The following is a 13,192-nucleotide window of genomic DNA, read 5'->3' as shown; positions in this document are numbered from 1 at the left end:
ATATGCTGGTTCCAGCTTCAGATGTTCTCATCTGGCAAACTCATTTCCCAAAGTGTAAAACTATTCCACTTCATCTGTTCCCGTGACATCTGTCTGTGTCTCAGTGAGAAGCTCCTCAGCTCATCGGAGGCTTTCCTCTCAAAGCTAACGGACAGATTCATCATGTTTTTCTAAAGTAACTGACGGACGCAGCGATCTCTAGCAGCAGAATGTCATTTCTCAAGAGCCAGACGTCCCACAGCCGCTTCCTGTCAGCTTATTGTCCAGAAGAGCTTAGCGGAGGAAATGAGTCGCGTCTCGTTGAGCGGTCAGACAGGTACAGTGTGTGACTCGCCCCGACTCGCCCCGACTCGCCCCTCTCGTCTTCTGCCTGGAGAAAGTCATGGAATTCAAAAGCAGTTATTTACAGGCATGGAAAAGTCCTTGAAAAAAATACAATCCCTACAATTCTGGAAAAGTTATAGAAATGTATTATATTCATATGTTCATTTACGCAGTTCAATGAAAAGAATAAACATTTATATAAATATATTATTATTTTAATCAAACTTTTTTCTCACATTCATTTGTGTCATTTATACACCGAGATTTCACCAAATGTTTGGTTCTGGAAATTTGGTTTAAAGTCCTGGAAAAGTCCTGGAAATCCATTGGTCAACATGTGTATGAACCCTGTAATAAGTAAAGTTTATTTATTTGTGTCACAAAGTTTATTTTTACAGTAGTAAATTAAAACTATTAGGCAATAACAGGCAAAAACATGTCAACTGTTAAAAGAGCTAAAGTACAATACACTGTAAAAGATGGTGCAATGAAAAACACAATGAATAATATAAATAAAATAAATTAAATAAATAAATAAATTAAATCAATAAAATAAATGAAATAAAAAACAGGCCATAGAATATGTAATTTAACTAAATGCCAGTGTAAACAGGAATGTTTTGAGATGGTATTTTAATGATAGCATTGAATCTGAAAGCCTTTAGGGGTGTGTCCTCGCTCTGGAAGGCCTCTCATCTCCACGTCGTGTATCTCTGGTTGTCGAGGTGCTTTACGAGCCGCTTTCCCACCTCTCGGTGCCCAAATACCTCCTTCCCTCCCCTCGGCTCGTCGCACGAAGAAGAAAGGAGTCACTCTCTCCCGGTTAAGGAGCCGAGAACAATGTCCTCTCTCAAGCGAGCTCCAGTTTGAGTAACTTGATACGATGCAGAACCCGTCCAGTAGCCCTCAAGAAGAGCGACGCACACTCAGACTATTGTCCAGGCGCTCCACGCCGCTCCAACCCCCTCGTTTCTCATCATTCCTCCTCTCACACGCTCTCATTCTTTCCGACTCTCATCCCTCCTCCTCTGTGTTCCCGCTGTGTGTCGGGTCATTGTTGTGCTGTTGTGCGTTGTGTTGTTGGTGTTTGTCCAGTGCAGCTCTGGGTTGACATGCGGGGCTTTTGTTTGTGAAACTGGGCGAACAAGTCCAACCGCACCGAGCGAGCACAAAGAGATGAACAGGCGAGGAGGGGAAGAGGAGGAAAAGGGATCCGGCGTAGGGAGGAAGAGTATAGCAGCTCCTCCCGGGGAGCGTCACTTCAGGACGGCTCCCTGCTGCTCTCTGTGGTGAAGCCGCCCTCAGGCCAGCGTGAGGTCATCGCGTGCTGCCGGTCAGCTGCTCGGACCGGGCGGCTTCCGCCCATCACCCCCCCCCCCCCCCCCCCCACAGACGGAGAAACAGGAAGTCTAATCATGGAGGCAATGAGTCCTGAGAGAGAGACGTAGAGCGAGCTGTGGAGCTGTGGAGCAGAGGAGTGAAGCTGAACCGACAGGTGAATATCAGATTTTTGGGGGTGTTTGGTGTCGACATGCCGTCCTGCTGGGCTCCAGACAGACGGCTCACCTGTGTGGAGAACTTAAACATTCCTGACCACAAAGTTTGACTTATTTACTCTGATAATGAATCATTATAAACTTCCCACGGGTCCGATGGGAGTCATCCCTCCTGAGGGAGACGTTCTCTCCTGGTTGACGTCACCGTGAGCAGCAATAGAGACTCCTCTGGTTGCTCCTCTGGCTGCTCCTCTGGTTGCTCCTCTGGTTGCTCCTGGTTGCTCCTCTGGTTGCTCCTGGTTGCTCCTCTGGCTGCTCCTCTGGTTGCTCCTCTGGCTGCTCCTCTGGTTGCTCCTCTGGCTGCTCCTGGTTGCTCCTCTGGTTGCTCCTGGTTGCTCCTCTGGTTGCTCTGCAGATGTAAGACAGAGTATTTGATCTCTTATTTAGGCCTCAAGAGGAAATATTTAAAAAGTAGAGCAGTCGTGCTGTGAGTCAATCCATATCTGTGTATTGCTCTGAATCCTGTGTGTGCGTGTGTGTGTGTGTGTGTGTGTGTGTGCGTGTGCAGCTGCCGAGTGGTTCAGGTGTGTGTGTGGGTCGGCGTGGGAACCACTCGATGTCTCTCTGTGTAATCACAGAGCGGCGGCGCCTCCTGCACGCAGCACCGCAGGTAACAAAGGAAGGAGGGAAGGCGCCCTCTCTCTCTCTCCCTCTCTCCTCCTCGCTCGCCCCGAGTGAACGAGATGCCGCGGCTCTCACGCTTTTTTCGTCTTCATCGGCTCATTTGAACGGCGAGCGACTCCAGCGCGCCGATGGCGAGGCAGAATGAATCATTGAACGTCCGATGGGACCAGCGTGGCTCTCGTGGGAGCGGAGGCGAGGAGCGGGGCCCGCATCGGCGGCACATTAATAATTACCTGGCGAGGAATGTGAGGAATGTGCTTCCTTCGCATGGCGAGCTCTGAGCGCTCTGCTGATAGCCGAGGTCGGCACACATCGGACGAGTTGGACAGAAACCGACAGACTCTGGTTTCAGGCCCAGAGGACGGAGAGGCGTGACGTGATTATAGTCGTTATGTATTCATGCACTCCTTGTTCATCCAGAGGGATTATTCACTCCATCCCTCCAACGCTCTCAAAGCGAGGGAACCTGGTAGTTTGTGAAGACGTTGCATGAAGCAACAACAACTAAGGGGGGCAAAAGTTATCAGGTGGGCAACGTTACTCTGTCTAATGAGCACTTTACCCTGGAACTGAGGGACCTTTACAGGATTATCTCATCTCCTCTTATCTCATCTCCTCTTATCTTATCTCCTCTTTTCTGTGATAACACCTCCAGTTCAACCTCCAGATTCCGAACGCAGGACTCACTGCTTCACGCGAGGGTGGATCAGATGTGAGCCGTGCACATAAATATTGATTATATCACAGTGACCACAGTGAGTTTTACATGATATTCTATCAGATTCTAGTTGCAGATGTTGTTCTCACCACTAAAGGTAGATAGTGTGTGTGTGTGTGTGCTAGTAGTAATCTCTCTTTATTACACACACACACACCCATAGGGTTTGACCTTGTGACCTTACTGAGGGATCAACACTCATTCATCGGAACAAAGTTAGGGATTACGCAATCAGTCGTCTCTATTCTAACTAAAGTCTTTGTGCTGTTGAGAGAGAGAAGCAGTTGTTGTTGTTGTTGTTGAGTAAATGTTCCCGTATACAACATTAATAATACATTTGGCCCTGTGAATACTGATCAATGAGATCCAGATCAATCAGGTTCCATGACCCACCGGTTCAGCCCAGATGAGCCCAGCAGGCCTCTGTAGTCAGGTGACCTCTGGTCTGAATTATGTAAAGAAGTCTGCACAGGACGGGAAGGCCAACTTCAGATGACACGTCTACGTGTGCATGGAAAGAAACTACATTTCTACAAAGACTCTTATCATAGTAAAAGTGAAATATTGCATAACTAACGCACATTAGTGCTCATCACTCGGTGAGTTTCATGAGCTCAGTGTGTGTACAATGGCTCAGTGTGTGTGTGTGTGTGTTCCTGTCTGCGGCTCAATGGCGCCCTGTTTCTGCTGCCATGACCACACGTGACCTTTGACCTCTGTAAAGACCGAAGTGCCGCTCGTCAATGGAGGGAGTGTGAGGCTCCCGCCGCTGAGCTGTGTGAGTTATGCTCGTCACCTCCGGCGTCGGCAAATGAAAGTCGACCTTTTTACACCGAAGTTCTGGAGCGAGAAGAAAGCGAGAGCTTCAGGCCTCGGTGGAGCGCTCAGGGCCTCACAGACGTGTGACTGGAGGAACACTTCACCACCCGACGGGGCAGCATGTCGGCTCTCTGAAGGGCCTCGATGGCCTCCCATCCATCACCAATAAGCTGCCGACCATTAGAGGCTCTGCTGTCCCGCCCCCAGAGACACGCTCACTCTCTACCAGTAGCATGTAGCATGTAGCATCCAGGCAGAGCAGAGCGCTCCGGTGGTTCCTTCCTTTAATCGGCCTCCGGCACAGGTGCTGTTGCTGCTGTTGGTGGTGCTGCTACATGCTACTGCTGCTACATGATACATGCTACTGCTGCTACATGATACATGCTACATGCTGCTGCGGCTCCATGATGAAGCATATCGTGGTGGTTCTTGATGAGGTCGTTGTCCTCACTGGCTGCAGGCCGGCGGTCACGGTAATAAATATATTACTGCAGGAAGATGAAATGTGGATTTAGTAATCGCACGACGGTGTTTACACAACTCACAGCTGTGAAAGCTTCGATAGAGCTTTTATTATATATATATATATATATACACAGTACATATATATGTAACAGTGTGCCGTGTGGGCGTTGTAGATGTAACCTGCAGAGTTCCGGGAAGAGGGCGGCGGGTCCGGAGCGAGAGCCGACAACGCTTTACTGAGCGACCCGCTCACACACCGGAGGGAGGGACGTCCGTGGAGAGGGAGAGAGAGAGAGAGGGAGAGACAGAGAGAGAGATAGGGAGAGAGAAAGAGAGAGAGAGAGCGTTCATCAACAAACGACGGGCCTGAGCTGGCGCTCTGCGAGGCATCTCTGGAATGTGTCTGTGTTTCCGTGTGTGTGTGTGTGTGTGTGTGTGTGTGTGTGTGTGTGTGTGCTCACCCTTTGTGCCTCTGAGGGTGAGATGTGTTGTCAGCTCGTCTCATTGAAAGTTTTCTTCTTTATATAATATTCCATTGGGCTGGTCCTCTTGAGTCTGCGTGCTTCCTTTTCTGTGTGAGTGAAGTGGCGACCGTCCTGTCACTTTGCCCCGCCCCCTCCTCACCTCACCCTCCTCACCTCACCCTCCTCACCCTCCTCACCTCACCCTCCTCACCCCTCCTCACCTCACCCTCCTCACCTCACCCCTCCTCACCCTCATCACCTCACCCTCCTCACCCTCCTCACCTCACCCTCCTCACCCTCCTCACCTCACCCCTCCTCACCCTCATCACCTCACCCTCCTCACCTCACCCTCCTCACCCTCCTCACCTCACCCTCCTCACCCTCCTCACCCTCATCACCTCACCCTCCTCACCCCTCCTCACCTCACCTCACCCCTCCTCACCTCACACCTCACCCTCCTCACCTCTCCTGGCTTCTCCTCTCCATCGATTGGCCCCTGGTCGGCAGACACAAACAGAGTAAACACTGAGTCAGGGGCCATTAGCCCCGCTCATGATTTATTCACATGGCGTCCGACTCTCACTGCGCCGCCGTCATGACTGACGCGCCGAGCCGTAACACATGTCATCACATTCATCTTCATATTTCCTCGGTGTGTATTGTCCTGAATCGGCTTCTTAAGAGCCGGATGCTCCAGTGGAACCCACCGTACCTCGTGAGTATAAATCAGAGCCTCTGTGATTGGCTGAGAGCCCTGAGTGGAGCGCTGTGCCCATTTCACCATCTGCATAATTGCTCTAACTCTGGAGGCCGGCAGCACTTGATGGATGTGGAGTGTATTGGAAGAGGAGATCCTGGAGGGTCCCTGCAGACGGCTCACACACTCAGAGTGTTTTCTAAAGTGAGACGTTGCTGGAGTGAGATGAGTCACGGCGTACTGATGAGAACCGGGTCGCCAATGGGGACGAGCCCGGGTTCGATCCCCCGAGCAGCCAAAAAAGATCTCTCCAGCATCAGCTCCGGGTTCAGTTCATGTCACTGCCGTATAGGAAACAACCTGCAACGGGGAATGAGTCATCAATCCGTGAAATGAGTCATCAAACCATGAAATGAGTCATCAATCCATGGAATGAGTCATCAATCAATGAAATGAGTCATCAATCCATGGAATGAGTCATCAATCAATGAAATGAGTCATCAATCCATGAAATGAGTCATCAATCCATGAAATGAGTCATCAATCCATGGAATAAGTCATCCATGAAATAAGTCATCAATCCATGAAATGAGTCATCAATCCATGGAATGAGTCATCAATCCATGACATGAGTCATCAATCCATGGAATAAGTCATCCATGAAATAAGTCATCAATCCATGGAATGAGTCATCAATCAATGGAATGAGTCATCAATCCATGACATGAGTCATCAATCCATGGAATAAGTCATCCATGAAATAAGTCATCAATCCATGGAATGAGTCATCAATCAATGGAATGAGTCATCAATCCATGACATGAGTCATCAACCCATGGAATAAGTCATCCATGAAATAAGTCATCAAACCATGGAATGAGTCATCAATCAATGGAATGAGTCATCAATCCTTCCCAGTGAGCATGTTGTACTTCATGTTGTTGCCCTATAGTTTGCAGGAGCCAGCAGGAACCGGTCTCGAGGCTCATCTTGTTGCTGTGAATATAAAGATGTATCCATGTTTGCTTACTGGTGATATTTCAAGTGTGACAACATACCTTTCCATGAGTGATGTTTTTTTTGGCAGCCATGTTTCAAACATCAAAATACTTTGAATGCACGAAAGAGGAAAAGGCATAACCGCATATTAATAACATGAAACACAGTCATGGGTATTCTAAAACACTGTCTCAGGTCTATAACTAGAATAACTCTCAAAGTGTGTGAAGGTATTCATAATAAAATGGATCTTAAGATATTCTCGACGGTTGTCAATGGATACAGAAAACAGAAGTCCACCTGTTGTAGGAGCGCCACATCAAAGGAGGATGTATGGCTGAGAGAGAGAGAGAGACAGAGGGTCACACGGGTGAAATCAATAGCGAGCCTTAATGAGGCTGTGAACAGAAGGGGGCGGGGCCACGTGGGGAGAGAAGGTTTCCCGCGTAGAGGATCAAACACAAGTCCACGGAGGTGTTTTTCAGGTAACTTGGCAACTGAGTTTGATTCTTCAGGAGAAACTTGTTTGTCAGCTTCATTCCTTTACTCCTCAAAACGTTGCCCGCGGTGACAGGAAACTCGACCTCACACACACACACACACACACATCAGATCCGTGGGAATCGAGCGGAGGCTCGCGGCGTCATCGGCGTGTTCGGATCCTCGAGCTTCTCATGAGAGACGTTTAAAAACTAAATCAGCTGCAGCAGCGTCACCGATGAGAATATAGACACGACCTCTCAGAGGTCTGGGGTCAGCCGGACAATCTGGTGTTTTGCATGAAAACTCAAACTTTTATTCCTCAAATTAATTTAAAATGAAAATAAAATCTAGTCAAGACTTTGACGAGTTTATAATTTTTATTGTAAATATTAATGCAGTTCTTCTTGTGGCTCAAAGAAAGGCCAGTTTTATAGCTTCTCTCACCAGCATAACTGTTTTCAGCTGCGCTCACATCAAACTTTTGAATCGTAGTGTATACATATATATATATATATATATGTCTCAGAGTGACATCTCAGGGTTGATACGCTACCTTATAACGAGAAAAAGCCACCGTGACCTCCCTGGTGACCTCACTGGCCCTAAAAAGCTCAGCATGAACATGTGGAAGGCTTTAATATGTTAAGAGGACATGAACAGAGAGCCTCTGGTGATAAGAACATGGTCGTCGTGGTCGTCAGCTCATTACTTAATTAACCTTAACTTCTCTGTTTTCCAGAGCACCTGAACCCTCCACTGAGCCCCGTAACCGATGGCAACCTCTTTCCAAACTCTTCCTCTGACTCGCGGACAAAACAAAAACTTCCGTAACCCGCCGCCCGCCTCGTCCCGGTGCATGATGGGTAGTGTGGGCAGCCTGGTGGAGAGGCCGGACGCTTCCCCCCCTAAAGGCAGCCGGGCGGTTCCCCAGGTGAGGCCCCAGCAGAGCAACGGCCTCCTGAAGAAAAGCTTCACCCAGAGGGAGCTGCTCAACTACCTCAACATCACCAGGTGAGGGCTGCTGTACCAAGCTTCTGAAGAGGCTTCACTATGAAACGTGACTTGACCCCAGTTGGCCCCAGTTGGCCCCAGTTGACCCCAGTTGGCCCCAGTTGACCCTAGTTGACCCCAGTTGATCTCGCTGTGCTTCCAAACAGGAAAGAGCCCAAAGCGAGCGGCGGTAAGAAGGACGCGTTCTCCGGCCATGAGGAGAACCGACTCTACGCCAAGGTCTACCATAAAGACGGCACCGAAGTGGACTTGACAAAGAACTCACTGCCGAGTGAAAAGGTGAATATTGTTCCACATCTTATTTTTCTCTATTACTAGAGGAGTAAAATAGATAAGAATCAATAAGAAATGTTGAAAGTGTTACTTTAAAGCATCCGCCTTTAGTCTATCAGCATCATTTCACCTTAAGTCTATCAGCATCATACCGCCTTAAGTCTATCAGCATCATTCCGCCTTAAGTCTATCAGCATCATACCGCCTTAAGTCTATCAGCATCATTCCGCCTTAAGTCTATCAGCATCATACCGCCTTAAGTCTTTCTATGCTGCAGAGGTTATTGCATCATCTCATCTCACATGTATGTTCTTGAGTTGATCAGCTGTAGGAGCCCAGAGGGTTAATTGATTATTGATCCGTAGCCTCCACTCTCATCCCATGTTCTTCGTCTCCAGGCGCGTTCGAGGTCCGCCTTCAAGCCCGTCACCCCCAAGAACTTCAGCTCCATGCAGAACCTGTATCCGTCCTCCAAGTGGGAGGAGGCGGAGCTCGGCCTCTCCGACGGGCTGCTCAGAGCCTACGCCCACGTGCCCAAAGCCATCTCCACCTTCTCCTCCTCTTCCTCGCGGCACGGAGCACCGGCGTCCAGCGGCCACAAGGTGAACACAGGGCAGCAACTCCATCCGGTCCGTGAGTCAACGTCCAGCAGGTGGTCAGTCTGTCCGGCTGGGTGTCGACGTCCTAGAACACAGGTGTCAAACACGAGGCCCGCGGGGCCGAATCCGGCCCGCCGTGTCGCTTCTGTGGCCCCTGACAGCTTTAAAGACACGCGATCACCTTTTCTTAAAGAAATTGAAGAAAAATATCCCATGCTTTTATTTTTAAGGTTTAGGATCAAATGGATTTATGTTGTAATATTAGAGACATGTTCTTATGTACAATATTTCTACACTCAAAAAAACAATAATCAAATGCAAAGAGTTATTTAACGGTATGTCCGAGGAGTTTATAAAGTGTTTCCGGCCCTTTAAGAGGGCGGCCATGATGCGGCTGTGGCCCTCGGTGAACATGAGTTTGACCCCCTGTCCTAGAACATCTCACACAGCTCCTCGTGGACGTGAAGTGGAGCGAGAGCGAAGCAGCGGAACAACTCGTGTGATGTCATCACGTTATTTGGGGTTGAATGATGTCGCCGTGTTCTCCGACTGCAGGCCGTCTCCTCGCCGCGCGGGGCGAGCCACGAGGACGACCACGAGGACGACCACCTGTCCGACTCGGGCCACAACTCCATGAGCAGCCTGCCGCCGGACCGGCCGCCCTTCCGCCCACACCTGTCTCACATCAGGTGTGCCTCTCTCCGCCGTGTGGGTGGAGCTGATGGAGAGACGCTAACACCCTCTTCTCTGTCCCCCAGTGCATCGATGGGTCAGATCAACACCATCGGCTCCGCGGACCGCACCAGAGGGCCAGGGGGCGTGGCCATCGGAGAGATGGCGTGCCGGAGCATGGCGACCCTGAGCCGCCTGGCTCCCTATGGAGGAGAGGCCCCGCCCCCTTATGAGTGGACACTCTCCCTGTCGGTGGAGGAAGTGGTGAGCGCTGCACAGATGGATGGGGGGGGAGGAGTCAGACTGATTCACAGGCATGCTTCTTCTTCTTCTTCTTCAGGTCCGGGATCTGGAGGAGCGCCTGGTGGAGAAGGAGCACGAGCTGAAGCAGATGAGGAGGAACCTGGACGAGAGCGAGGGCGCCATCGCTCAGGTGACGCTCCGTTCTCCACCAGCGATCCGTACGTCGGCCTCACCTTTGAAGTCCGACCCCGCCCCCCTCCTCCCTCGCTCCATGCAGGTGTTTGAAGGGAAACAGCGTCTGTGGGAGAAGGAGGTGGAGGAGCTGAAGCGCCTGTACGCCGCCAAGCTGCGCCAGGTTACCCAGCATGCCCAGCATGCCCAGCGGTCGCAGCGCGGCCTGCAGCTGCAGCTGTTCAAGGCCCAGCAGGAGAAGAGCCGCCTGCAGGAGGCGGGGCGGAGCGAGGAGGGCGGAGCCATGGGGAAGAGGACCGGTCCCACCCTGGAGGAGACGCAGTGGGAGGTAGGGGGGGGGGGGTTCCTCTCTCAAAGCGATCACAACCAATCAGAGTCCTCCTCGTGTCCCTCAGGTGTGCCAGAGGTCCGGTGAGATCTCGCTGCGGGACGCCCGGGCCGAGACGCGCCGCAGAGGCTCCTCCCAGGCTGAGGGCGGCGCGGAGGAGAGCTGCTCAGGTAGGCGTGTCTCTGTGAACACGCCGTCGCTGCACTGAGAGTCGAGGCTCTGATTCGCCGACGCAGCAAACGGCTGATAAATATCCCACCGCGGCTCCGAGCGTGACATCACGAGTCCATCGCCATAATCACACGTCGCAGACGTCCGTTTCACGTCTCGGCGAGGCGTCCGAGCGGCTCCTCGCCGCGTCGTGGCGTGAGCCGTGTGAACCTCTCGCCCGCAGGAGGCGGCGGCCCGACGGAGGAGCGTCTGCGCGCGGAGCTCCTGCTGGAGCGGCGGCAGAGCGAGGCCCAGGCCGCGGCCTTCGAGGAGGAGAGGCAGACGTGGCAGGCGGAGAAGGAGAAGGTCATCCGCTACCAGAAGGAGCTGCAGGCCGGCTACCTGGAGACGTTCCACCGCAGCGAGGCGCTGGAGAGGGAGCTGCAGCAGCTGAGGGCGGCGGGGGGGGGAGGAGGAGGAGGAGGAGGAGGAGCAGGGAGCAGAAATGGGACATTGGAAACAGAAGTGGCGGCGCTGAGGAGTGGAGAGTTCTCCGGGCTTCCGTGGATCGACAGGATCGAGTCCTCTGAGATTTGAATGCGACTCGTCGGCCATTTGCAAAGCAAAGAGTTTCCTCTGAACTCTGAGTCGACCGGAGGAGGAAGACAAGAGACTCACCACCTTGAAATCAAAGATGAGGATCAATCGAAAAGCTTTATTAAACTAAATAATGATAAATTACAACTTTGACTTTTCATCACGCATCATTGTTGATCTTCTTTTCTTCTTCTCCTGGAGATAAAGGGCTTCCATAGATACACAAGCCCAGAACACTGACCCTACAGAGACTGGACCGATGCATCCTCCAGAACACCGACCCTGCAGAGACTGGACCGATGCATCCTCCAGAACACCGACCCTGCAGAGACTGGACCGATGCATCCTCCAGAACACTGACCCAACAGAGACTGGACCGATGCATCCTCCAGAACACCGACCCTGCAGAGACTGGACCGATGCATCCTCCAGAACACTGACCCTAGAGATGCCGTCTGTTCCAAAGACATCGGTCCAAACACCCAAACTGATCAATTATAAACTTGTAAATGAGCAAATTTATATCTTGATCGTTACTATTTTGTGTTAATTCTGGTAGTTTCTTCTCCGGAGTGGACCGCTTGTAGTCTTGTTGGTAAGTGAAGGATTCTGGGGGGTGTGGCCCGGTGAGGTTCTCTCTGGGTGAAGCGGTCCTGACGCTCCGGCTTCACCTTCTAGAAGCTGCAGACCTGCTTCAGTCCGGTCCCACGCCGGGTCTGAAAGGCTGATCTCCATGAACATAACGTCCTGCTGATTGGTTCCCTCCTCCAGTCGATAACTACTCAATGCATGGCATAGAAGTATAAATATGTACATGTCTGTTTTGGATTCATAATAAATGTTCATGAAGTGGCTTAAAAGCTGTCGAGTTGGTGTTTTCTCAAGCTTCCCCCTCTGAGCCGCGTGATGAAGGCTCTCCCCTGAGCGTCTCCAGAGCCCATAAAGGGGCGGAGCTTCAAGGATGGACAACGAGGCTGCTGAGACTCATGTGCCTTTTAGAGGTTGAGCCTTGAATCCTTATCTGCCACCCCCCTCAGGCCCCCTGATCCGGCCCCCCTCACATGCCACCTCCTGCAGTACAGCGGGAGGTGGCATGTCAGATGCAGACGGAGGAGGATCCTGTTGACTCTTGTAACTCTTCTCTGGAAACCATCACATGTGCAAACAGGAACGGATCCAAGAAGACTTCCAGAGAGAGGAAACTCTTTTCTTCCATCCATGCGTTGTTTACATGTGTGTGTGAGTCAAAGCATATCCATATAGTGTAAGGAGTGACTCCATGTTGGTGGTACCGGATCAGCTCTGACTCACGTCGGCATCTAAAACATTATATAAACGGGTCTTAATATAATAGCTGCACGGTGGTGTAGTGGCTAGCACTGTCGCCTCACAGCCAGAGGGCCGAGGGTTCAATTCCCGGTCGAGGCGGTGCTTCTGTGTGGAGGCAGCATGTTCTCCCCGTGGCAGCGTGGGTTCCCTCCGGGTTCTCCGGCTTCCTCCCACTGTCCAAAGACATGCTGCAGGTTAATTGATCTCTAAATTGCCCATAGGTGTGAATGGTTGTATGTCTCTGTGAGCCCTGAGATGGACTGTGACCTGTCCAGGGTGTCCTGCCTTCGCCCTGTCAGCTGGGATCGGCTCCAGCGCCCCTGCGACCCTAATGAGGATAAGCGGTATTGATGACGGATGGATGGTCTTAATATAACTGCCCAGCTCAGTGAGGAGCGTTGGGATGAGAGGAGTCTCGCCTCTGGAGGAGGAGGAGAGGAACGACATCATCTCAAGTGACGGAGTCACACGTCACTCCACTTTAACTCACGTCATGAACGTCTCCTTGTTGTGCAACTCATTCAAATTGAAACCCTTCAGCTCGAGACTTCGAGGCCGTTCGGTCAGAGCGGTGCAGCAACAGCGCCACCGTGTGGCCGAGCAGAGCGTCCGCTCCGTGGAGGAGGAGGCCGGTGAGTCATGGTGGGAG

The 13,192-nt window shown here is 51.5% G+C and overlaps 1 protein-coding gene across 4 annotated transcripts in view; it reads left to right on the top strand.

Moving 5' to 3' along the window:
• The window catches only part of n4bp3 (NEDD4 binding protein 3), a 20,364-nt gene extending 8,258 nt beyond the window's left edge, over window positions 1-12,106 (top strand). The window contains exons 2-10 of one of the 4 annotated variants that reach the window (XR_008834574.1): window positions 7,889-8,160; window positions 8,307-8,439; window positions 8,832-9,035; window positions 9,588-9,721; window positions 9,791-9,968; window positions 10,045-10,467; window positions 10,535-10,637; window positions 10,862-11,809; window positions 11,893-12,106. Coding sequence is in view for 3 of the 4 variants with exons in the window: in XM_056438781.1 (XP_056294756.1) it covers window positions 7,922-8,160; window positions 8,307-8,439; window positions 8,832-9,035; window positions 9,588-9,721; window positions 9,791-9,968; window positions 10,045-10,467; window positions 10,535-10,637; window positions 10,862-11,214 (1,767 nt within the window). In the remaining variant the exon portion in view is untranslated. Of the gene's footprint in view, window positions 1-1,767; window positions 1,820-7,888; window positions 8,161-8,306; window positions 8,440-8,831; window positions 9,036-9,587; window positions 9,722-9,790; window positions 9,969-10,044; window positions 10,468-10,534; window positions 10,638-10,861 lie in introns of those variants that run through there. The other 3 variants (XM_056438783.1, XM_056438782.1, XM_056438781.1) reach the window with 3 other exon arrangements.
• Window positions 12,107-13,192: the final 1,086 nt, after the last annotated feature.

Source organism: Pseudoliparis swirei, chromosome 19, assembly GCF_029220125.1.
Source record: "Pseudoliparis swirei isolate HS2019 ecotype Mariana Trench chromosome 19, NWPU_hadal_v1, whole genome shotgun sequence".
Taxonomy (NCBI): Eukaryota; Metazoa; Chordata; class Actinopteri; order Perciformes; family Liparidae; genus Pseudoliparis; species Pseudoliparis swirei.
This window is presented reverse-complemented; position numbering and strand designations above follow the sequence as displayed.